We start from the raw sequence: 27,215 nt of genomic DNA on the forward strand, positions 1-27,215 counted from the left end.
CTATCTTTCCAGAATGCCATCACAAAGATATTAGTGTATATTTAGAGTTGTTCTTATTAAAGTGATGATTACTTGAAAATCATTCCATGCTACCTGGAAACCCTGGATACACCTGTGCAATAATAGATATAAGGAAAAGTATAATCTGATGGTGCTAAAAATAAAAAGCTTCTTTTTTTTCCTCGTGTATAAGGGTGAAAATAATTGGCGACCCTTTATTGATATCAGTGTAAAATGGAAGGGAAAGATTGGAGTATCCCTGCCACCTCACGGGCGCTGGGAATCACCCAGATCACCTGAGAACTGCATGTACCCAATTTTAAAAGGTTGCTTTTATCCTGTGCCCTGGCTACATTTTTATAATCCTTCAAGAGTCTTAATCTGTGCATATTATCCTGTGTGCTTTATTCAGTTTGCTCAGTTTTGGACTGCTTGCTTTACCCTTGAATGGAGCTACCCAAGTATCAAAGACCTAGGTGGAAAGTTCCACTAGACAGGAAAGTTTCCCTGTGCGTGAATCTACTTTGGTTGTGTTGTCCATTCTATTTGTTCTTTATTTTGTAACAAATCTTAGAATGTTATATATGCAGGTTGATTACAGTGTGGTACAACATGAATATTTGCATATCATGAATATTTAGATGTGCAATGACTTGGAATTCAGCCCCATTTCACCCCATCCCCACCTTCCCACTGGAAATAGGATAGTTGGGAGAGGTATCCTGTTGTGACGTTCCATGTCCTTAAACTTCCCGGGTTGGCAGAAATGAATAGACTGTCCAAAGCCAAGAGACGGTGTCGATGTGGGTAAACTGGATAACATTATGCTATATTTAGATTTCGGTTTGAAACCAGTGGTTACGTTTGCATTTGTAATTTACACAGCTTTGTGCAAACACCATTATGTGAAACCTTTATGAGAACTGCTATTGATCTAGGGAAATACTATCTTTCAGATGATCATTTTCAGCTCTTGGAAACATCTGTCAGATTGGGAAGACTGGCTTCGTCTTTGTGATCATAAATGAAACGTTTTTAGAATGTTCATTTTGTTCTCTTGACCAACATTAGTATTTACAGGCCTAGTTCTGGACATGAACAGAAAGCTGCCCTTTGCATGTGAATTGACTGTTAACATATCTTGAGTGTGTGTGTGACGGAACGCAACATGTTTTTTAAAGACTCAAAACTTGAAAGTGATTTTTTTTCCCCTTTGCTACTATGCTACAAATGGCAGTTTCTTCACCATCTGTGTTCATGCTCTTTCTTCAGTATCTTTCAAGCAACATGTTTTACAACTAAAAATGAGCCATGGCAGTTTAATTCCAGGCAACTCATTTCATCCTATCTTGGCTCTGGCTCCCTTCTTCATTAGTTTAGGATGAGATGCTGCTGGTTTTAGGGCTTGACAAGCTTGCACTTGTGGCTAATTGAATCATACTACCTGGAAGAACCAGAAGGATTCATCCCAGTTCCTGGATTGCCTTCCACCCCGTCTCTCTTACTTGACTCTGCACCTTCAGGAGAGGGTGGAAAAGGACACCAGGAAGTTCTTTCCACGGCCTAATGCCTTCAGAATCAGTGCAGATTTTCACTTTGCTCTAATGATCTGTTTGGACAGCATGCTTCCTCTTTTGGCCAGTTCATGAGTACTGTAGCCACCAGTATAGTTATTCATGGTTTCCACCTTCCTAATTTCTTGGAGCGGAGGAATCTGAAATATTTGCCTTTTGGTGCTAATAAATATTTTACTAGATCATGACAATGTCACTCGATAATGACATTTTGGAGAAAGTTTCTATTTTTCTACAATCGGTAATCATTTGGAGGGCTGTTGGCTCTGAATAGTCAGGGACATCAGCTCAGTGGCCCAGCATGACCCCCTCAGGGGTACAGGATTAGGACAGTATGTTGGTCTCAAGAATGAAAAATCACCTTGTAGAAGAGAATCATGATAATCCATTTTTGACTATGGCTTATGAAAAAGTCGCCTGAATTTAAATTTCCAGTCTAGAATTTATTCAGAAAAGCATATTATTCCAAAGTTTGCTTCTGTCATAACTCCCAGAGGATACTATAAGATCTCTTTAGCATTTGTTTAGGATAGTTAAGTATATTTTACTCCAGAGAACAGCTATAATAGGACTTAGTCAAAGCTATTAAAACTGTGTGTGTGTGTGTGTGTGTGTGTGCGCGTGTGTACGCGCGCATGTGTGCTCACTGCAGAATGTAATCCTTCACCTCAGGCAAAATCACTATATTATTGGTTTGAGAAGACATTATTTAAAGTATCCTGTGGCTGGTTGGCATTCCTGGGGCTGCATTCCACTGAGCATGGTCCAAGGCAGCAGCATGACAGTTGACATGTTAGAAACCCCTTGACAGCAAAGTGTTGGTGACGAAGCCCACAACTCTGCCTGAAAAAACAGCCATAGAACTACCTTTTAAGTTTTCTTTTACTGTAGAAGTCATAGTTCTCACCAAGACAATTGCAAAACCACATCAATTACTCTATAAAGGTAGAAAAATATATGGCTGCGGTTCCCCCCGCCACCTTTAAAAAAACAAATGTAAGTAAAAGGAATAGAAGAGCCTTCACAATTGAGACATGAAATCAGAAGTAACGGTCTTTGCAAGAAAGAGATTTGGAATGATTCTTGTTAATTTCAGCTTCATGGGTTGTTAAATATTCTGAAGAAAATCAGGTTAGCATCCTTAGAAATGTATCTGAAATTCTGATTTTGGTTTTTATTTTTAAGTGATTTGAAATTTGAATGGGCTGAGTAAATACAAAAGTAACAGATTTTGAGTTTATTGGTTTACAAGTGATTATACTGTTCAGGAACTCAATTATTTAAATAAATTCTCTGACTCCATTTCTCTGTCTGCAAATAAGTATATGTGAATCATCAATATTATTGTTCCTTGTTCAGTAAATATTAAGAGGAAATATCATTATAGTATTTTGGACATTTGAATGATTTTAAATAATTGAATTTTTTCCTTTTGGCCTTTGCCCAGTGATATATCCGGCCAACAGATGAACCTTCTTCTGATGAAGTCTCTGGATGCCCTGGAAAATTGCTGCTTTGATGCTAGTCTGGAATATAAGTATGTTGGTTCCATTTCCTCTCTGATACTTGGAGATTGACTCTTCCTCTGCCATAAACTTTGCATTCAATCGTTGAAATATTTGTCAGATTAGAACTTGAATTCCTTTGCAAAGAGTTTTCAGTAATAATCAAAAACCTGTAGTTATAGGTACTTGTACTTAAAACTATGCTTCAGCCATAGACAGTTTGCTTCAGTACAAAGCAACAAATGTCATTTCATGGCTGTCATTATTAATACCTTAGTTCTGGCTCAAGCTTGTCATATGAGGCATGTATCTGGAGACTTATGTGCATGACTTAACCTTTTTAAATAATTGAAACTATTCTTTGAATTTGATTGGACAAAGAGACCCTTTGACCCATGATTTAGATTTCCCTTGTGAAATCCAGTGACTGAAGAATCAAAATGGAAACAAATACAGGTTCCATTTGGCATTCCCAAACTCCTCAATATTACTGGTTTCTTCCTGCCCTGCCTTGGGACTCCTCTATGCTTTTATTTTATTTTATTTTATTTTTATTTTATTTTTTAAAAACACAACATTTTATTTATTTATTCATGAAAAATAGAGAGAGAGAGAAAGGCAGAGACACAGGCAGAGGGAGAAGCAGGCTCCATGCAGGGAGCCTGATGTGGGACTCAATTCCGGGACCCCAGGATCATGCCCTGGGCCGAAGGCAGGCGCTAAACCCCACCCGGGCTGCCTGGACTGCCCCGACTCCATGCTTTTAAAAGATTTTTCTATTAAACTAAATACCTTAAAATGTATTATTCCAATCATAAAAGGTAACCGAAACAAAAAGGAAAAATAGGAAAGAATACCTTGTTACCTGACTGGCTCAGTTGGTAGAGCACATGACTTGATCTGGGGGTTGTGTCTATACTTCGGGTATAGACATTACTTTTTTAAAAGATTTTATTTCTCTATTCATGAGAGACACAGAAAGAGAGGCAGAGACATAGGCAGAGGGAGAAGCAGGCTCCCTGTGGGGAGGGAGCCTGATGTGGGACTGGATCCTGGTATCATGACCTGAGCCAAAGGCAGACACTCAACCACTGAGTCACTCAGGTGCCTGTGGGTGTAGACATTACTTAAAAATAAAATCTTTAAAAAAAAAAAGAAAAATAAAAAATAAGATCTTTTTTTAAAAAAAGAAAAGAATACCTCAAAAATTGTTAAACATACTTATTTAGTGAGACATTTAATGTTTTAATTGGTCTGTAACTTGTGTGGGAGCATATAGTTTTATTAGGCTTTCTAAAATCTTAACACAGTCTAGGACTTATATTGTAGCTTTTTGGACTTCAGTTTAGATCATCTGGTGTTCTTTGTTACTAAAATGTCAACAAATTGTAAGCCCTAACCTCCAATTTATTAATTTGTTTACTTTTTGCTGTTATAGGTACTGCTCAGATGTGACTGTTTACATTTGTGGTCTTTAGAAATTTAGGATCTAAAGTTACATTCATGTCATCTAGCCTATTAAGTTCAGACCGGCAAGTAACTGCATATCTCAGATATTTCGTTATGAGTAGATAAAGTCAAATCTTCATATAGTAGGTAGTAGTTATAGGATCTTCTTTCAGATGCAGGCTAAGATTAGATAAGAATCATTGACATCCACCCTGTTTATCATGAAACACTCTAGAGATGAAATGAGATGTTTTAAGAGTGTGGCTTTGAATATGGGAAAAGAGTTCAATGGCATGATTGAAGTCTCTTGAATGTAGAAAATGATTAATGGAAAGGATAGGGTCATTTAGCTCTTATTGGGTCTGATGAGTTAATATTTTAGAACCCAATTCATGTGTTGGTGGTGTTGCCTTTTACAGCCAAGGAGTAAGATCAATTCCACACCCCCCCACCCTGCCACCACTCCACCTTCCCCCAAAGGTATTCATAGAGCTATAGCTCAGGGTCTTATAATGCTGGGAACAAATTTGTGAATTAATTTACTACAGGCTTTCAGCCAGTTGGAACAATCAGGAGTGACTTTCATGTATTATCTCCATTAGCCTGCAGAAAGTGTTTGAATGAAGGCGAACCATAGAGATGACTGAATTGTCCACAGTGTGCGTACTTATGCATATAAAAACCTCATATGTCTAAGGATATTTAACTTTACAGTTAACTTATGTCAGTAAGATTCATGTTTCTTCATTATTCTTTCTTGATTCTTATCTCCCTGAGGATCAGCTGTATCTGGGAGAGGACAGGGTGTGCCTAGATCAGGACTAATCCTGCAGAATTAAGTAGACGAGGGTCATCAGAAATTTCCTGTCCATTTACTAAAGTCTCGCTGGTCTCTCGGAGCTCAGTGAAAAGCCCAGATCCTTTAAGAAACTTTCAGTCTTTTCCAAACTCCTGTATTTCTACAGTTAATGAAGTTTAGTATTTTGTCATTCCTAATGCGTTGTGGCTCTTTGTGCTTAGGTAGCTCTGTCTTTGGTTTCAGGTTCAACAACTACCAAGCAGCCGCATACTGTGCTAGGCATTTTCACATCCGTTTCTCCTGTAATTCAGCCCCAATGACAATCTAAATACTGATACTAAAACAGGAACATTCATCGCTTTGGTTTACAGATTAAGAAAATGAGTCTCATGTAGGAGACTGGTTCAAGGTCGCAGAATAAGTAGCAGCTAGGGGAGAAGCCTAGGTTGTCTGACTTCAAAGCCATTTTTCTGTCTCTTACATAGTTTGGTGTGGAGAACACATATCAGTAGAAATAAAGCAATTTGACACCTGACAATATGGTGTTTACTATTTTTTTTTTTTTTTTGACAGATGAGTGTGTCTCACTATTAAATAGAGATATACACACACAGGCGTAGAGTATTCCCCTGACTAATGAGATTCAGGAGTCTAGGGCCATCCTCCCTCAAGTGAAATAGTGAAAGCATTACTAGGAGGTAGTTAATAGATCTGGGAGCGTGCTACCTCAAGTGATAGAATTCACCCAGAGCAAATTCACCACGCTTCCTTGATTTAATGGACGCGTCCCTGCTGAGAAGACCTGACACCTGGGCTGGGCGATGTTTGTGGCCTTATCACTTACATTTTGCTGCCATCTAGTGGTACTTATTGTGCCATTGCGGTCCTCACAGCCTTAACTAGTCCTGCCGTCCAGCAGTGACCTAAGCGTTGGTTAATTACTATTGAGCTTTTACAAATACGATAACATCTGTATAGCACTTTGTAAAGGGCAAAGCGCCATACAAATGTTAACTGTTATTAGAACTAATTATCAGATGGCCTCATACTTAATCTGCAGGATTGCCCACAATAAAGTAAGGAATAGAAGATTCATCTCTGGTTAATTTTAGAAAAAAATGTACCATTAGATCTCATTTGATGTAGCAACACACATAGTAGAATTGCACAGCTTTTAAGTCTCAGATTTTCTTTTTGCCAGTGATATTTTCATATACTCGAATGGGTAAGAGATTCAAATAAGTAAAGCCATAATAGGGCATTTAATTTTAAAACTCAAATTCTCTTCTTCATTTGTTAGTATTTGCAGAGATTCATGTTACCAATTCCTAAACCTGAAATCTATACCTGATATTATAATTTATTTTTATTTCATCTGTCTGAGACACCACCATGGAACTCCTTTTTGTTTTCAGTGGAGAGAAAGATGTGAAAGCTACCTCTGCCCAAGTTATTCTTGGTTTGGAGCTGGCAAGCATATCAAAGGGGAGCTAGAATGAGGGAAATGCATAGAACTGCTGACCTAAGCACCTAAGAGAATCTTAGACTTAGGATAAAAAATAAACCCACTAAAATATACACAACTTGGAAATCAGAAGAAAACATCAGGAATAAAGCATTAAGATGCCCTTCTTGGAGCATGCTGAAAAAAAGAGACAGAGTAAAAGTTTAGAAGGCCAATAGATGCATACACTTTAGCATATTTGTATTGACACGCATATATATGTAGTTAGATTGTATATTCATATATGACAACAGTCATTGACTATTGTAGCAATGACTAGAATTGTTAGTGAATGGTAACCTTGCCCAAGAATAATTATGCTGTAATAATACTAAGGTACATGTGAACCAGAAACCAGGGTGTCTTTTTCTAAGCCTCTGTGCCCATATTCCTGGGGATGGTAATAGAGGAGTTTTAGTCCAGGGGATAAAAATTTTTGCATGCCTAGGATAGCTCCAAAAAGCAAGACTTGGGATACCTACTACTTACTGAGAAAGATTAACCCTGATACTTAAGTGAGCTTTGAGAAGTATCCTTTTCCCACATGAAATTTGGCACTCCTCTTTCTTAAATTAGTCTGGCAAGAAATGGAAATTGAGTTCTCTTGATTGAATCTTGGATGGTATATTTGGTGTATTTTAGCACTCTTCAATTTTGCCTCCAACTGAATATAAGGAATGAAGTCTTGTTTTTGTTGCTGTTTTTCTTGTAGATCTCTCCATCTAGACTCTCTTGAAACCTTGCAATTGGGGCAGTTCTTCAGCATTCAATAAATATTGATTGAACTTGTCCCTGTCAAAGCAGTGCAGTACATGCCACAGATGGTGTGGTGAGGGAAAATCAGAAAAACGTACCCATCCTTGTGGAGCTTGCTGGTTAGTGAAGGACATGGGAAGAAATCAAACAGTCCTTTAAATAATCCTTATCAGAATTTATAATTAAGGGGTGCCTGGGTGGCTCAGTGGGTTAAGTGTCTGCCTTCAGCTCAGGTCATGATCTCAGAGTCCTGGGATTGAGCCCTGCATGGGACTCCCTGCTCAATGGGGAACCTGCTTCTCCCTCTTCCTCTGCTCCTCCCTACCTTGTTCATATTCTCTCTCTCAAATAAATTTTTAAAAAAATATTAAAAAAAAAAAAAGAATTTAGGGATCCCTGGGTGGCTCAATGGTTTAGCACCTGCCTTCGGCCCAAGGCATGATCCTGGAGTCCCTGGATTGAGTTCCGCGTCGGGCTCCCAGCATGAAGCCTGCTTCTCCCTCTGCCTGTGTCTCTGCCTCCCTCTTCTCTCTCTCTCTCCCTCTCTCTGTGTCTAATGAATAAATAAATTTTAAAAAAATCTTTAAAAAAAAAGAATTTATGATTAAAATTGTCTGAAATAAATTAGTGTGGGGTGTTAGGGGAAAAAGAGTCCTGAAGAGGTTCCCTGCTGGGCCAGGGAGGGTGCCCCTGAGGAAGTCACATTTGAAACCATAATCGAAAGTAGCAGTTAAACAGTCAAGAGGGAGCAAAGTCAAATTTTTCAAAGTATTAATCACATTTTGTCTAACTATATCTCTGGTTCTAATTTTGTCAAATTTTAATATACATGGTTTAGAAAGAGCCAAAAAAAACAAAAAACAAAAAACAAAAAACAAAACAACAACTCAAAAACCTTCCCTGGAGATTCTAAATGGAAACAAAGTCTTTAAATCCATACTAATGAAGAGTGCCTCTCCTCTTTGAGAAACGTGATTTGTCTCAAAGGCATGCAGTGTTCAGATGTTAGATGCTGATTTAACTGGTTGGAAATGCATTATGCTGGTTGAGCTGGTTGTTAAGTTCCTGTAACCTGTAACATCAATTCTGCCTGGCTAATGATGGATTATTATTGCAGTAGCTTCTTTACAAAGAATTTCCTAATGCCAGATAGTTATGCAACAGAATGTAGGAAAACATGCTTGAGTACGGTTCCTTCTCATAGGCATTTCATGAGGGCGTCATACAGGGCGCTGAGAGGGGCAGATGGAGCAGAAGGCCGGGAATCAGAAACCTCCGTCTTCTGGCCAGGCTCTGCTGGAAGCTCTCCTTATGACCTTGGACAAATCCTGTAGCCTCTCTATCATTTTGGATATCTCTTATCAGTTGTGAATGCTTGTTTGCAAGAGGTATTTAAGGGAAGGAACTAACATGTTCAGGAAACAATGTGAACATTCTCGATGTCAACCAAGGAAATAGATACTATAGAAAAACAAAATGACATAACATACAGGCTTTGAAATATGTTCTTGGAGAGCTGCCCTGGAATATCATCTTAAGCAGCAGATATCATGAGAGGCAAGTGAGACCAGAGTCAGGGATGATTTCTGAAAAATTCAGCATTTCCTCAATTCACAACACAACAATGATGACAAAAACTTTTTTTTTTTTAAGTAGAAAATCACCCTACAGCTGCATTAACTTATCATACTAAGTAGAAGTTTTCTGGGAGAACAGTTTTTTTTTTTTCTTTAAATGGATATGTATTCTTTCATGAGAATCGGGCCACAAAGCCCAAGATTCCAATTGAATTGTCACATGGGGTAACTTTTGACAAGCCTGTCATTTGTCCATTTTCTCTTCTGACCCAGTGGTACTCTGAGGGATCAGAGGGGGGAAGAGGATTAATGTCATTGTGCCCAGACAAATACACAGTTTCTTTCAGAAATTCCACTTGTGGAAGTTGACTAGGAAACATGAAGCACTTAGCAGTACCTCATCATCATGCCTTACAACGTATCCCCCCCTGTTATTAGTCAGATGTCCTCTGCTCATATTCTAAAATGTGTGGTCTTTTCTTTCATACAATTAATCATAGGGCACTCAACCTGCGGACCTGGGGGGATGGTGCAGAAGACCACAGAATTGCTCTAAGTGCAGAGATAGAGCTGGTTTGACTTGAGTTTTTATTCATCCTCCGACTTCACCGTAGAGTTTATGTCAAAACAATTTCATATTTTTGTTTATTCTTCCCCAGTGGGAACACAGCACTAACATGGACCATAAACACTTGTTTTGATATAAAGTTTCCCATTTAGGGTGTGGCGGAGGGGGCAGTGGGTGTACCTGTGGTGGTTTGTGGGGCATATTTATATACCAGGCAGCAGATTGAGAATCCAGCCACCTCATCTCAGGTTGAAGAACAGTATAAACTCCCGTGATAAGTGAGCGTAGTGACATGGATGTCTGGTGATTTTTAACACCCCCCCCCTTTTTTTTTTCATCTAAGCACGGGCTGTATATTGGGAGTTGGACTTGTTCTGTCCCTTATGAGCCACAGCAGCCAAACGGAGTCTCGAGTTCACGTGGCAGCATCACTTCGGAAGCTCTCGACTTATCTAGATGACAGTGGGAGCCAAAGCAGAACATTTCAGGAGGTAGGAGCCGGAGGTTACAGCCTTCTTCTCTTTGTTGTCTTTTGTTGTCCTGTGGCCACTTATTTTCTACTTCTCATATTTTGGTAACCCTGAAATGAAATCTATCCTTGGTTTCATCAAGGATAAGGAGAAAAATATGAGTGGCAAACAACCTGTATTAGATCATAAGGTTTTCAAATTGTGCAGCTGTTTAAGTCAACTCAGACTTAAATGTGACATACAAGATAAGAGCCTTTAGTGAATGCAGAAAGCCCAATCAGCATCGCTAGAAGGCACCACGAAAAGCCTCGTTTTCCAGGGGAAGGTTAAATGGAGATTTTTAGAATTATGCTCAAGCCAAATGTCACTTTAAAAGATGGCCAGGAATAAGCTTAAGAAACCGTGGCCTGAAAAGTCATGTTTTTATTATTATTATTTTTTAAATGTCAGCATGAAAAATCATTGAGGAAATTCCCTTTACCGTACTTAATGAAAAGATTTTTGTTATGGTGCAAAAACATGCAGAATTGTAGTTCATGTAACACAGTTCTTGTGTTCAGAGTGAACGTCTGAGGTGTGTGTATCTCTGCCCAGGTGAAGATGAACTGCCTGTGTTCTCTTTGGGAGGACCCAGCGATGACCTTTTGGCCTGGCCAGATTCTCCCTCTCATTAGAGCAGATTCTATTTTCTCCAGGCCTGCCCACGAGCTATTGATGAGTACATAATGGCTGCTGTGTTTCCCTGCTCGGCTCCTCTGCTCTCAGCAATAGGACTTGTTGAATCGGTGAATTTCTCTGGGGCACAGAGGGTTGAAGTTTTGTTCTAATACGTACACCACATTTCCATTTTTAAAGCAGTGCAGAGCACAGTGTGAAAGTATGTCCTTTTTTTTTTAAGCAAAGGGAGAAAATTTTGCAACCAGGGGCCCATTTGATTAATAAATGAAAGCAGGGTTTTTATAACTGATGCATTGGTCTGCCTTGATGGTTTGATTTATAAGGGCCTGGAGCAGGCCATTTGGTTTTTTCCTCCCCTCTGATGTTTTATTATCCAATTTCTACCTTAGGAACAGCTTCCTTTTTTCATGCTGTATCGACCAGGATTGGCAGTTGAACATTTTCACTTTGCCTTAACAGCATCTTTGTAAAGGAGGGTTTCATGAGGAAAATGTGAGGTAGCAGGGAGGGGATGCCTAACCAGGATTTGCAAAAATTGAGGCACAAATAGATTGACTTGCCCAAAGTTTCTTAGTCAGTGGTTAATTTGGGACATACACCTGCATGTGCCATCTCGACTCCCAGCATTCTTTTTTATTTATAATTCATTCATTTCTTTCTTTATTCATTTATTTATTAAATAGCACACCAGTGCTCTGATTTAAGGAGCATTACTTCTATTTTACACAATTTATGGGACTCTCAAACCCATATGCCTAGTCTGCTATGCCCCACTCCTTCTATGAGGGAATCTTAGTACAGCTGTGTTTCACATCTTTGAATTTCCTCTTGGGCTGGGCCTTGGATCAGAGCCCATGGCTATTAGTAGAATTCACTGGTGATCAAAATCTGCCTCTGTTGTCAATAGATCAAGTGTTCTGACAGGGGGTGGTGAAGGAACTTTATGATTTTGAGTCTAAGACCTGGGTTTGGATCTCGCCTCTGTCACTGGTGAGCTATATGTGTTGGACCTCAACATCCTGACCTGTAAAATGGGAATTATGCCACCCATCTCACAACATTGTTAGACATGTGAGGCAGCAAAATAGTGCCCAGCCTGTGGTAGGAATACTTGAATCCAGTCCGTCTCCTGGGGAGAAGTTTGAACATTGGTGTCAATTAAATCATGTTCTTTTGTTGTCCCTCATGAAGAAACATTTCCTGCCGTCTCTTCTTCTAGATCCTGGCCTATACCCTCAGCTGTGTATGTACATCGGCATTCAGTGCTGGGATCATTGAGGCTGTAGAGGCTGAAGAAATTATGAACAAGCTTCGGATATTGGTAGAAAACAATCAGCAGGTTGGACTGCAGGCCCTGAGTACTCCTCTCTTTGGGTCCCCTGTTGCTGCTGAGTCCTAATCTTCACCGACTCTGAGTTAGACTAGGGTGGGGGTATATTTTTGGGCCCAGAACTGAGGAATTTCTAATTATTCTCATTGCTACATACAGCCTGTGGTCACAGATGTGTCTTTGCAGGTACAAAATAGGTACTCTATCTGTTGTAGGTACTTCTTTTTCTTTGTCAGAGTGTGAAAGGCTTTTCTCTATCTCCATGTGTATTTATAAAAATCTTAAAATGTGTGGCTAGGGACTGTAAGGCCAGCAATAATAATTTGTAGAGATAGGGATACATAGAGAACTCTGATAAGGTCAAAGCTCAGCAAATTCAAAGCAGAGAATTTCTTCTCATGACCGAATATACATGGGACAATCTAAATACCCATAAATTAAGTGCCCGTAAAATGTCCCCTCTGACATATTATTCAGCCTTAAAGAGGAAGGAAATTGGGACTCATGGGACAACATGGATGAATCTTGAGGACACTATGACACAGACCAATCACAGAAAGACAAATACTGTATGATTCTACTTAGATGAGATACAGAGTAGTCCAGAGCTTTGAGACAGAAATCAAAAGCATAGACAGAAAGTAGAAAGGCTGTCACCAGGGACTTGGGGAATGGGAATAGGGAATTATTGTTTAAGGAGTAGAAGGTTTGAGTTTGCAAGAGGAAAGAGTTCTGGAGATGGATGGTGGTGATGGTTGCACAGTAGTGTGAATGTACTTAATGCCACTGAGCTGTACACTGGAAGGTGATTAAGAGGGTAAGGTTTATGTTTTGTGTATTTTATGACAATTAAACTGAAAAATCTGTTCCTTCAGATTACACATGTTATAAAATTGCCCTGTTTGGATTTTTTTAGATTTATCCAATGTCTCAATATTGGCCATGGTGGATTATTGCAGGATTCATTGGTTATTAGCTAATATTGTATTGTTACTCACTTAAATTTGAAATAGGTTTTACAACCCCAAAATGTGGAAGTTTGCATATGTTCTGCTCATCATGGGACTTTTTCACCTCTTGTTTCAGAGTTGACTGGGCTTGTGTAATCTGCCTTGGCATTTTCACCCTAATTCCTTCTGAAAATGTAGGTCATTTGAATCAAGTCTCATAACAGTCCAGTATTATTTTCCTAAAATAAATTCATTCACTGCAGCTAAATTCCTTATAATTAGACTCCAGTTTCTGTTGCAAACCAAAGTCTTGATTTAAAAAAATCACATCTCCAATTTTCAGATGGCAAAAGAATCTGTCAGTAGGACAGCAAGCCCCTAGAAGTGGTTGGATGCTGTGTATAAAATTCTGTGCCATCTATGCTATTCTTCTTCTTTTTCCTTACCCTTTGTTTTTATTTGTTTATAACAGACTTCTGGTTTTGCCCTGGCGTTGGGAAACCTAGTTCATGGCTTGTCTGTGTGTGGACATGGGAAAGCTGAGGACTTGGGCCACAGACTGCTCCCCTCCTGGATAAGAATTGTTCTAGCACAGGTAGGAGGTCACATTCTAGCTTGTTATTTTATATTTTTATAAAGGAAAAAAGAGCTACTTTATCGGACCATTTATAGATGCTGCTAAAACATACAGCCTAACAATAAAAGAATAGGCAATTTCAAGCGAAAGAGACCCAGGAACTTTTAATCCCTTATAAATGATACATCCTGTCAACCATTATACCTCTTAAAAAACAAAAAAACAAAAAAACAAGAAAAACAAAACAGGCTACTTCTTCAGTGTTTTCATTTTAGAACAGCATTGTGGTTTTGAAAAATGAGAAACAGCAAGAAACTACCTATTATCTAATAATTTGAACCCATTACTGTATTCGAGCCTGCTGCCATTTGTGGCTCAGTGATGCAGGTTATGTTGGCCCTACAAATTTAGTACCATTTTGACCAGTGTTTCTCTATGATATGAAAAGTTTTATAGAATTCAAACCCAAGGATTGTCTGCCTCTTGACATATCTGATGCTTTGTTTTCAGGGCACTCCTACAATGCTTTGTTTGGCAGCGCTTCATGGCATGGTGGCCTTGGTAGGCTCTGAAGGGGATGTAATCCAGGTAAAAAATAAAACAAAAACAGACAGAAGATGAAGGGAAGAAATCTAAATGTGTACATAGCCACAGCAAGAGAATACCTAGTATCTCAGTACCCTAAGGATAGAACACATGCTCATAGTAATGGTTACACTGGGCTTTTCCATGCCTCAGTATATAGAAAGTTGCTTTTGGTACAGAATTCATTTTTAGAGATTTGTTCCTTCTTTTATTTGGTTTGGAAGAATTAAACTTAGTCAGCTTATGTACTTTCCACAATGTTCCCTGCCTAAGGAAAGGTGCTGAATCATAAGAAATTTCAAAAGTTCTCCTTAAGAAACTCTGTTTTGTATCTGTCACATTTACATCTCTATCTAAATATTCTTTCACTTTTAAAAGTCATATGTGTGTTTCATTTTACAAGTAATTCTAAGGAGTGCCTGGATCATAGGTCTATTAAATGAGTGCTATTTGCTCCACTGAACGCCCTAGGAAATCAGTGATAAATAGGGCATGGGCCCTGCCCTCAAGGAGCCCACAGCTTTTGTTTCTGAAATGTAAGGACGTAATGGTAAATTATACTGTAGTGTAGAAGATGATAGTTCATACAGTGGGAATATCATTTTTTACTTTCTGGGGGATGTTGGGGTAGATATTTCTTCTTTTTCTTTCAGCTGAAGTCAGAAGCCATCCAATCCTCTCAGTTTCAAGCCAGACTTAATGAAGTCATTAAAACTGTAACTCAGGTAAGAAGAGGAATTTAAAATCTTTGGATGGGAAAACAGATTTATTTTCTTTCTTTCTTTCTTTCTTTCTTTCTTTCTTTCTTTCTTTCTTTCTTTCTTTGAGAGAGAGAGAGAACACTTGTGTGTGCAAGTAGAAAGAGGGATAGAGGGAGAGAATCTCAAGCAGGCTCTATGCCCAGTGTGGAGCCTGATGCAGGGCTCGATCTTGTGATCCTGGGATCATGACCTGAGCCGAAATAAAGAGTTGGACACTCAACTGTCTGAGCCACGCAGGTGCACCTTAGATACTTCCTTTTATTGACTTTCTCTTTCATAATACAAATTGCTGTACTTGAAAAATGGGGATCTCTGGTTATTTATATTGGATCCAAGCAGCACTTAGTGGCCTATTCCCCAGCATTTGCTAACAAACATGCACTGCCCCTGGATAAAACAGTTGACATTTTTGAGCTAACTTAAGTTGGCATTGATTTCCTTTAAAAATGAAAATCTGACCCTTCAAGGAATGTTAGACTCTCAGGAAAAAGTAAAATGGAAGGTCATCAAAGGGCAGGACAGATCAGTTGAGAGGTGCTAGTTCAGATGTCACTGATAAAAGTATTTGGGCAAATCATTGTTAGCATTCTTAGCTAAAGAGTGAGTATGTTCATGTGCTGAGAAATGATTTTGTATTTTAAGGTTTTTATTTTTAAAAATTTATTAGTTTCATTGCATCAGATGTGAAAGTACAGAATGAAAGAGTTTCAAAAATGTCACTGATGGTCATCACAACTTGAAGCAAGTGTTAGTAATAATTGGTCACTCTTTTCAAGCATTCTTATTTTCCTTGTATAATTGCTGTTCTTACTATATATAGAATTTTGTCAATAGTCTTTTCATTTAGCATACTTTTTTCCTGTAAAATACAGCTTATTATTACACCTACCCCATAAACAAGTTTTAGTAATTCACGCTCTTAAAGGCAAACATAAATCTCTGAACAGAAGAAACTCTCTTTTGCATATATGAATATGATTCTCAAAAAAAGAATTCTACCAAAACTTAAGTTGCTATAACTTGGGAGAAAAATCTATAAAGGAAAACTCATTTAAGAAAATCCTTGTTATAAGTGATAAAGCAGTAATAGAACATTACTTACAGAAGAGAACAAAATAATACCTCCTTCCATTTTTAGAGATATTTTATTCTTAAATAACTAATACTTTTTTTGCTTTTTGGATTTTTCCCCCCTTTTTAAAAACAATTCCTTTGAGACCAGTCAGACTCCGTGCAACCTGAGACAACCAGTACTACCTTCTGTCATGATTGATTGATTGATTCATTTATTCCGCAACAGTTGTTGATCACCTGTGCGTCTCGGTACACCAGACACGTGGTATCACGTCTTGTCCTAGAACGTCATTACCAGACAAGCCACCACCTCATAAAAGATAAATTACTTTCTATGAGTGACCTTTTATTCAATGGAGTTTGGATCTTACTCGATCATTGAACTGTTATGTTTTCATCTACAGGTCATCAGTGTGTCTGGAGTGATTGGTCTCCAATCAAACGCTATCTGGCTTCTAGGACATCTTCATCTATCCACTCTGTCCTCAAGTCAGAGTAGAACCTCTGGTAAGATTAGAGTCTTAGAGTACTGGAATTAGAAGGAGGGATTGCTGACAGGGGGCCATGTACTTTGGTGAAAGCATTAATCTTTGCCACCACCTTAAGTGGTGGGTATCATCATCCCTCTTTCATGTCAGAAGAAAAGGGGCTGTGGAGAGCCGCCTGGATTTGCCCAGGGTCATGTGGCAGCAGTTGGTGGGCATGAAGTTGAACTCACCTCTGTCAGCCTCCAAAGCCCATGCTCTTTTCATTCTTCCTCCCTGCCTCCCTTCAAGAACAGATTAGACAACCTAACCCCATATTTCATAAATGAAGAAATTGAGGCTTAGAGAGATTACATGGCTTACATGTGGAGTTTGTTTAGTGACAAATCCAGAAAGTAAGAACAGATCCTTGAAGCCCAGAAGAGAGTTCTTTTTATCTTCTTAGATGTAATTATAGTTTGTAGAATACTCATATTTCATTGAAAGTCTCTTCATACATAACTGGATTTCTTCTGGCCCCTGCTTTTAAGAAAATAATGGGGTAAGTACATTTAAAGATATGCATATACTTGGCATTGAAATTAAAATCCTAGGTCTTGACATAACAAGGCCTTTTCTATTTCCTTATTTTTGATAAAGGCAATAAAAAATATTTGCAATTCCCACATGCTTAATTTAAGTTCATACCTGGAGATTTTCTGTAAAAGACATCACTGTCATACACTGGGGACCTGAATCTGTTCCTTGCTCTTTATAGAATTTTGACCCACTGGCTCCCTTGGACCTGGGCCAGAGAGTTTAGGTACCAAAGACTTCTCATTAAAACCTAGTTTCACATATCCCCTGACAGGTAGTCTACGGACAGCATCACCATGAACATGTAGCTCTGTAATTACTGTTCCCCTCACTTTCAATCACTCCCCAGCTATAGAAATAGGACATTGTTCTACAGCATTCCCAACATAATGAACTTGAGACAGCTGGAAGCTGTCATATTAAAATGGGAGAAAGGGGGGAAAAACCCAAACCAAACTTAGTCATAGTGGAAACCTTAAGTAATACTAGTTTTGAAGGGCATTATACTCATAATGTCCTGGTAAAATAGCAAGCGGATGTCAGGCTTTTCCTTTTTCACATAGACTTTTAACTGTTATGTTATGGGTTACGTGGTCTGGCCCACATACACTCAAGTCAGGTGGTAGCTAACCATCTCACACCCAGATTTGTTGGAACAAAATGATAGTGTGTCTGGAAAAGTACAGCTACTTGTTTCTGTTGAAATTTTCCAGTTGAGGCATTTTGTTGCAGTAAAAACCATCTCATGAAGCAGTTCTGGGGGACTGGGAGGAAAAGAATGTAGGAAACTCCCCAGACTCAACTCTCCTAAATGTCACTGCCTCAGTGTTCCAGGTCAGCAGCCACATCTGGTTATGTGTACGTGCTGGTCACTTAGAGGTCCCTGCCTTATGAAGCAACAGACTGGCTGCTCTTATTATTGATTGATGCATTTCCATGGTTCATCTATCTGACTCAGGATGTCCTGAAGTAGCCCCTAGAATGGTGATCTCCTTGCAGACACCGAGAGTCACTAGACTGGGGCTCATTGATGTGATAGCATGGAAAGGACTTTTTTTAGCCACTTCAGGAGCATTTCCATCCCCTGTGTTTTTTCAGTCTCTGCTAGGTTTACCACCATTTTAGCTTTGCTTGCATAGCCTAAGTGATTACTTCAAGGGCAGTCACTTAATCTAATAGAATTAGTTGCAACCACAGTATTGTGCTGAGATTAATGGTGTAAACATCTCCGCTTTGTCTCTAGGTTGATACGGCAGCATGAGATCATTATCTTTCCTTCATTAGTCCCACCAAGTTCACTGGTTAATTTGATCATTTTCTGTCTCCACAGTTCCTACTGACTATAGCTATTTGCCTGAGAGCAGTTTTATTAGAGCGGCCATTGGCTTCTTCGTTACAGGAGGAAAAAAAGGCAAGTGAGCACATTTCTTGAATTGTATTATTCACTTCCTATGCATTAAGTTTCTGTGCCCTATGTTTGAAGGAGTGAATATTTTCTTCTGCTACCCCATCTTTTTTGTTTTTTAATATAGCTTTTATTTATTTATTTGACAAAGAGAGAGAGAATGAGCAGTGGGAAGGGGAGAGGGAAACAGAGAAGCAGGCTGAGCAGGGAGCTCTACGTGGGGCTCGATCCCAGGACCTGGAGATCATGACCTGAACCAAAGGCAGATGCTTTACCGACTGAGCTTCCCAGGTGCCCTGTCTGCTAGACCATCTTTGCAATAAGAATGATGAGAAGGCCAAATACCATGAGTGGTACATAAACATACACACTGTGTAGTCTTTTGAATCATTGTAACTGACCTTGGGGGTTGCAGGGGTGGGGGTGGGTCTGGAGGGGGTTGGGGGGCTTGCAGGAGATCTGTGAAGACCTTAATCTTTTATTGGCTTTTTCAAAAAGCATGAGTGCACATTTCTTGTCAATTTTGAACGAGTGTGATCGTAAAAGAGAAAATGCAGCTGGGACCTGACTTGGAAGTAGGACTTCTCCCTGAACCTTGAATGATCTGTCTGTGTTGTTGAAATCACTGGCTCTAGTTCTTAATTTTAGTTTGTGTTCTTTTCCTCCGCAAAAAGAACACAAGTGTGTGTCCCTTTGGGATTCTTTGTTGCTGCCACCCACAGTAGAGCACAAGCAACCTGAAGACCGAGATTGAATGCCTTTTATTTTTGACTGGGGTCAGAATAATGTCATATAAGTCTTTAAATAAATGCTCTGTACTGGTACACATCTACTTTTCAGCACTGTGAGGGAAAAATGTATCCTACATGAGAATTTTGTAGCTCAGGAAATAGTTTCATTCATATAATATTCTTTCATTGACATTTGCTAGTTTCTCTCTTGCCTGGGCTGGTTAGGTCAATCTGGGCAAAGCCAATGCCTATATTATGATAAGATCATCCCAATTGTAGGGATGGGGGAAAGTTTTTAAATAAAGTGAAGAAATCTGGAGGAAGCATGTTTGATTAATGAAGGTCATAGAAGAGTAAAATCTTACTCTTGGAAGGGATGCTAAAGGTCATGTCCTCTGATTTCCCACTGGATACAGTAATCCCTGCAGCTTCTAGATTATAAACTAGTTTCAGAGTTTGGAGATGAATTCTTTTTAGTTTCTAGAATTCTGGAAATCATAGTTATTATTTTAGGGTCATGAGCTAGTGTGACTGTTTTTATATACTCTCAGTAAAATTTGATATATAGTTATATCACTGTTGTACATAATATATATATACGCATAAGATATGTAACATAGAGTTGCTTATATTGTCATAAATTAAGTCCATTTATAATAGTATCATTATAGAGATGGCTTCATTAGTAAGAAATGGAATTCTTACTAAAGGAGCAACTAAAATTTCCATAGCCAGGAAAAATGTAGGATTTTTTTGCTCATTTTTTTTGCTTTTAGTTTGTTCACTGATATCTTACAAAAGTTTAAAATGATGATAATGTGAGCTATTTCTATGAGAAATAAAATAAAAATTCTTCAGATAAAATGAAAGATATTCTTTTTCTCTTCTAGTGAATAAAATGTAATGTTGACTCCCCAGATCCATATTTCTTGGCAGGCATGAATTTTCTCTGAATCCTGTGGGAAATTCCTGGTTAGACATAACATTTTTATGATTACACAGTCATGGCACAACAGGAAATGTTCTGCTCTAAAATTGAAAAATCAGGTGGAACTGGCATCAGTGACGTTATTTGCAGTCTTACTGAAAGCTGTTTTAAGACAGATAAATGAAGTATTAAAAATGCCATATTACCAATCAGATTTTTGGCATTTTCAGGTTGTGGGAGAGGGCTTCCTTCTTGTCAGGTTTGCTGACTAGATTCAGAGTAAAATCTATTCAGCCTTACACATTACTAATGATGACCCCAGAGGAGTGGGGGCCGTGGGAGGCTGACCTCCGCCTCCCAAGCCCATTTACAAAAACAAAACCAGACCCTGCTCTATGGGTCTAAATGGGATGGCCAAATGCGGAGGTGTGCATGCAAACGAGTGTTTTCTTCTTCAATATGCCCAGCTCATTTGAATTTTAATAACTCCCTTCTGAAGCAGCTTTTGAGTTTAAATGTCTGGATGTCACTCATGAGAGCCCAGTGGGGCTGCTGATACGAAGGATGACGACTTTAGTGAGCTCTTTTGAGGAAGAAATGGCTTTAGAGAATAAAAATCATCCATGGCATAGGCAGGAGAGAGCAGACTTTTAGGGATGGCGTGGCTTCATTGCCCCTGTGTGTTATTTCATAACTCATGAGAGGAAGAAAACTGTGATGAGTTATCCCAGATCCACACTTATGCCAGGACGAGATTGGGCATCATCAATTTTAGCCAATCAGATTTGAGATAGCAAATATATGCATCTAGTTTCTAATGTTTAGGGCTTTTCTCCCCTTGAATCCTCATTTTAATATTCTAATGATAGAACATACAAGATGTTCATAACATCCATTCCTGCACACAGGCTTCCATTTGGAAACCAAACGGATGAAATTACTTCTAGTTTTTAAAGACTTCTGTTCATAGTTTTCAGTAGAACTGGGTTCTTTTGCTCTGCCCTGTAACATTCTCCTTTCTTCCCTGGTAACTTTGGCCTCTTCTGGCAAATGATCATCATCATCATTATTTATTCCTGTGGACATTTCTTCACAATCCTAGGTTTAAAATGTGCTCATATACTATTTCCTCCTATCATGGATTTTTTTTTCCCCTTAAGGGACTCTCAATTTTTTTTTTAAGATTTTGTTTATTTATTCATGAGAGACACAGAGAGAGAGAGAGGCAGGGACACAGGCAGAGGGAGAAGCAGGCTCCATGCAGGGAGCCTGACGTGGGACTCAATCTCAGGTCTCCAAGACCATGCCTTGGGCCAAAGGAAGCACAAACCACTGGGCCACTGGGGCTGCCTGGGACTCTCAATTTTTACTCTTATTTTTGCTTCTTTTCTATTCATTTATTCTTTTTTCTGATTTCTGATCTTTGTTTTTTCTCAGCCTCATAGCCATATTTAAATTTCATCAAGATCATATCTATTTCTTTTATAAAACATTTAAAGTATATTAAAAGTACTTCAGAAAAATAATGGTTCATTTTTGGTGCTAGCATCAGGTATTTCTACTTAATAATTTAGGATTATTTTTCTTATCGTTTTGTTGCTGGGGGATGTAAGTAGCTTTCTAAGCTTGTGTTTTCTATTAAGCTTTAAAGTTCAGTAAGAAGTATTATTTGAGGAAAGTATATTTAAATCCTTCTAATAAAATCTTTATGAATAGCATTTCCTTCTTGATAAGAATTCATTGGTGAGTGATCTATCTGCACAAGTGCTGGATTTGTGCATAAACTGTAGATAGGTATATTCTCAGTTGGTCATTTTGGACTGTTAGGATATGATATAATTATTGATGAGTCTAGTCAAAGGAGCAGAATAAGTGAACTCTGAGTGTAGAATAAATGATAGGAGAAAGCTATCCTATTTTTCTGATGAAATTATGGAATCAGTTGCCAAGACTGTGTTAAAGTATTTTAATTTAGTAATAGTTTACCCGTACAAAGCTTTTAACAGTTATTATTAGAAATGAATACTTGTATATAACATGAAGTTCAGAAATGGAATAAAGAAGAAGAAAAGAATCTATCCTATAATTTCACCACCTAGAGATAGCCACAATAGATATTCCAGCATCGGTCCTTCTAAATGTGTGTGTTATATGATATTGAATTATAAAATTTATTTTATTGCCTGATTTTTAAAAATTTAACTTTCATGTAAGTGGACATAATCACCACCAGTCCTTCCAAAAGGAGGCTTGGAGGAAAGTACGAAAAGAATTCTTATGTCACTGGGGTACCTGGGTGGCTCAGTCAATTAAGCGTGGACTCTTGGTTTTGGCTCAAGTCATGGGCTCAAGTCATGATCTTGGTATTCTGGGATCGAGCCAATGTCAGGCTCTGTGCTCACGGGAGTATCTGCTTCTTCTCTGCCCTATCCCCATCCTGCTAACTCTCTCTCTAAAAATAAATAATAGAGGCTCCTGGGAGGCTGATTAAGTGTCTGCCTCTGATTCAGATCATGATTTCAGGGTCCTGGGATCAAGCCCCATAGTGGGCTCTCTGCTCAGTGGGGAGCCTGCTTCTCCCTCTCCCTCTGCCTGCCCCTCCCCCTGCTTGTGTTCACTTTCTTTCTGTCAAATACATAAATAAAATCTTTAAAAATAAATAAATAAATTTTTAAAAAGAATCCTTGTGTCAGTTTCTAGATATGTTAATGGGATATGTTTTGGGAATATTTGATTGTTGTTTTTGGTTGTAAGCACCATGAAAAATATTTGAAAGGAAAAAGAGCCCCAATTATGCCATGACTTTCTAACTGCTATCATCATTTTTGAATTTTTCTTTTTTATTTGTTGCTTTTATGTACATGTAGTTTTTATGTATTTCCAAGTACACATACACTTTGAATCTTTTATTAACATTTCCTTATCTTTCATATATTTCCATAGTTATCATTTTTAAATGACTGTAGAATATTCCATCAAGTTGATGGATCATAATTTATTTAGCCATTTTTCTTTCGGTCATTTAAATAATTTCCATTATAGAGAACATCTTTATGCATGTAGCTTTCGCTTTTCTGCATATATGTTTCTTTAGGATACATTCTCAGCAATTTATTAGTGAGCAAGACGATTTGGTGACTCTAAGGATAGCTTGGCCTCATTGTTCTTCAAAAAGATTGTACCAGGTTTGGGTACCTCAGCCCTGGATGCAGATGCAAAGCGGTATCTCAAGGAGGTTAAAGGCTTGGGAGTCAGGCTGCAAAGGTTCCCACCCACTCCCACCACAGGCAGACTATGTAATTTCAGACAAGCTGCTTAAGTCCCAGAGCCCCAATTGATTCTGTAAAGTGGAGAAAATAATAGAATCTTCTCTTTTTTTTAAATAGAATCTTCTTTATAGAGTTTTTATAAAGATTATGAGTTTATGAGTCACTTAATGTAACAGTTCTTCGAAAACAAAGAAGAAACCCATTCTAGCTATTATGTTACAAAGCAAACCAACATATAGATAAACAGATAAGTATAATAAAAATCTGTCAACTATAAAATGATACCTTAACACTACTTTAATTTTCATTTCATTGCCAAGAGGAATGAACATTTTTGCATGTATTTACTACTGGAGAAGTTTATTTTAAATTAAATTTTAGACCACTTATTTTTAAAAATTTGAATCCTCCCCCTACTTTTGTTTTGAAGTAAGCTCTACACCCAAAGTGGGGCTGTGGGGCTTGAACTCACAACCCTGCCATCAAGAGTCGCATGCTCTACCAACTGAGCAGCCAGGTGCCCCCAAAATTTGTACCTTTTTTCCCCTTACTTTTTTTTTAAAAATAATTCCAAACTTATAAAACAGTGAAAACAGCCAGAGAATCCTATTCAAGTTTCCCTGTCTGAATAATGTCTTTACCAGAGAAAGACTTTAATCCAGACTGTCACACTGCACTTACCTGTCATACCTTTTAATCTGCTTCCTTCAATCTGAAACAGTTCCATAGTCATTCTTGGCCTTTCAAGACTTGAACATGTTTCTTTGGTTTTTGTTGCTTTGTTGTTGTTTGGTTTGGTTGTTTTTTTGGGTTTTTTTTGTTTTTTGTTTTTTTGTTTTTTAGAGAGTGTGAGTAGGGGAAGGGCAGAGGGAGAAGAAGAGAGATAATCTTAAGCAGACTTTGTGCTCAGCACAGAGCCTGATGCAGGGCTCACTTTCACGACCCCAAGATCATGGCCTGAGCTAAAATCAAGAGTTGGATGGTTAACCAAGTGAGCCAATCAGGCACCCCAAGATGTGAACATGTTTGAAAATTAGGAGCCAGTTATTTTATAGAACAGTTTTCTATTTGGACTTGCCAGTTTGCCTGCTGTTGCTTATGTCGGAGGCAAGTCAGTCATCTTCGGCAGGAATAACACAGACTCGTCTCATGGCATCCATCAGGCATGTGGTGTCTCCCTCCCTCCACCAGTGATGTTAATTTTGATCTCTTGGCTAAAGTGTTATCTTCCAGGCCTCTCCACTATAAAGTTCTCTTTTCCATTTATCATCCCGTAGATGTTCTGGGTGGAGGTAGTTTGAGACTTTATGATTAGCCAGTTTTGCATCCTAGTTTCCCCAATTAGTTTAAGTATCCATTAATGTTTTCTTGCCTAAATTAGTATGACAGTTCTTAAAGATGATGATTCAAATGGTGATTCCTCCATTATTCCACTTAGATTTCTCAGTAGGCATTCTACTGTAAGGAAGAGCTGCCTTTTCCTTCCCTCTCACTCTCTAGTAGTATGGAGTATGAACATTTTATTTCATTTAATTATTTGTTATTCAATTATTCATTATTTTAGCCTTCAAATTGTTCCATGTTTGATCAGTGAGAACTTCTTTAAATTGGCTCTGTGTCCTTTTGACATGACCCCATCATTCTGTGAGTACTTCATTTCGTTGTGGCTCAAGAAGACGTTCTAGACTCATCTCGTATTATCCTCAGTTCTGTAACAGCCAGGTAGCTCAGGTTCCTTTTAGTGGGGAATTATATTTAGAAGGAAAGATCTGGGTACAAATTCTCCTTGCTCCTCAGGTGATCACTGCTCCCAGGCTTTTTTAGTGAACAGTTGTTAGGAAATAGACATACCCTCTCTCTTGTGTCTATTATTTCTATATCTAGCTGTATATATTGAAAGCCATAAGTTCATACCAGTATCTCCAGTATTGAAAGCCATTCCAGTTCAACAACATGGGGTTCATTCTACTTTTCCCCATTTTCATATTTGTAACTTTCTTCTCTGACGGTAGATAGAAACCTGGCTCTATTTTTCTTCCTTTGTCTGCTCATTTGCAGAGTACCCCAGGATGAAAACAGTCTGCTGTCCCCACTAGGCCATGGCCCTGCAGAAGCCACTGTCCTCTAGGTCCCGATCTCCAATGGGCAGCCACCCTGCCTGGCAGCCTTCCTGGTGCTAAGGGGCCTAGAGATGTTTTTTTTGTTCCTGATAACTCTGAATGTTATTGAAGTACTTCTACAGCACATCCGACCAAGTCTTAGTATCTGACTGACTTATCAGAATTATCAACTATTTCCAACTACTGTCTTGATTTTAGAGTAGTTTCTGGCAGGGGGCTAAGCATCTCCTAGTCTCCACAAATAAGCCATGCTGTAATTACCTGTGTTTCCTAAAGACTTTCTAGAAAAATCCTAGTGATCCTTTCCATCTTGTTTTATTTATTTATTTTTAAAGATTTTATTTATTTATTCATGAGAGAGAGAGAGAGAGAGGCAGAGACACAGGCAGAGGGAGAAGCAGGCTCCATGCAAAAAGCCTAATGTGGGACTGGATCCTGGGACTCCAGGATCACGCCCTGGGCCAAAGGTGGGCGCCAAACTGCTGAGCCACCGCACCCAGGGATCCCCTCTATCTTGGTTTAAACATCTTAGGGGAAACATCAGTGGGGGAAGAAGGATGATTCTCCAATGTTTCCAGACCCGTTCAGATTTCTTATGTTGTATTTTCTGCTATGTTTTTCATAGTACTTTACATGGGAGTAGTTATTTTAATTATTTATGGCTCTTTGTTGAAAGTCTTTCTTTCCCATTGGACTGTAATTTCCTCCAGGGCAGGAAGAACCTATGTTTTATCCTAAGTGCGTAGAACAGAGTACTTGGCATTTAATAGTTTTCAAATACTTGTTGATTTGTAGCTCTGTGTGTGTGTGTGTGTGTGTGTGTGTGTGTATTTAGATAACTCTAAGCTTAGTTACTTCTAAACAATACTGAAGATGGAGAATGTGAAGATATGTCCACGCTACGCAAGCAACATGCTGTGATGGGGGAGAGACACACCACCCACTGTCAGCCTATTAGTTGTTACCAGATTTTTACCATAGGGGTTACACATGTGCGTTGTGGCATTGAGATGTGATCCTCTGTGTAGCTAAAGCATGTGTGATAATTAGCCCTGTTGTAATGCATTATGTTCGGATATGCCATTTATATCAAGGTTCTTTGAGGCTGTCAACTGGATGAGAGATTTAAAACAACTTTGTATCTGGATTTTAAAACATCTGGATCCTGTTAACAAGCACTGTTAGGCCTTCTCAGTTCCAAAGCCATTGTCTATAAAGCATTCCAGTATTTCTTTTTCTCTAAGGCACTTGCTTGAAAAACAAAGCACTGCAAGAGGGGATGTAATCATTCCCATTGCTTAGATCTGGATTCCTATGTCCACTGCTGAAAGATCTCTGGGGGAAGGACCCGCGTGACTCTCTTCTCCTGTTTTGGGACTCCCTCTCTTTCCATCATCCCCACCCCACCCCCGTGTGGAACTGCCAAATATTTTCTCCATTCCTAACAGTTACTATAATTCCTTTCATTCCAGTTAATGTCAGAATTAGTTCCCTGCAAATACAGCGGAAAATTCTGTGTGATTCTAGTTATGCTACTCAGTACT

General features: G+C 38.7%; 1 protein-coding gene across 2 annotated transcripts in view; it reads left to right on the forward strand.

The window, feature by feature from the left end:
- FOCAD (focadhesin) overlaps positions 1-27,215 on the forward strand; it is a 312,226-nt gene that overhangs the window by 242,857 nt on the left and 42,154 nt on the right. For both annotated transcript variants that reach the window (XM_077912127.1, XM_077912128.1), the window contains exons 28-35: positions 3,022-3,111; positions 10,076-10,223; positions 12,100-12,219; positions 13,633-13,755; positions 14,248-14,325; positions 14,976-15,047; positions 16,562-16,664; positions 18,549-18,629. In XM_077912127.1, coding sequence (XP_077768253.1) covers positions 3,022-3,111; positions 10,076-10,223; positions 12,100-12,219; positions 13,633-13,755; positions 14,248-14,325; positions 14,976-15,047; positions 16,562-16,664; positions 18,549-18,629 — 815 coding nt within the window. The remainder of the gene's footprint in view (positions 1-3,021; positions 3,112-10,075; positions 10,224-12,099; positions 12,220-13,632; positions 13,756-14,247; positions 14,326-14,975; positions 15,048-16,561; positions 16,665-18,548; positions 18,630-27,215) is intronic.

This window comes from Canis aureus, chromosome 10 (genome assembly GCF_053574225.1).
Source record: "Canis aureus isolate CA01 chromosome 10, VMU_Caureus_v.1.0, whole genome shotgun sequence".
Taxonomy (NCBI): Eukaryota; Metazoa; Chordata; class Mammalia; order Carnivora; family Canidae; genus Canis; species Canis aureus.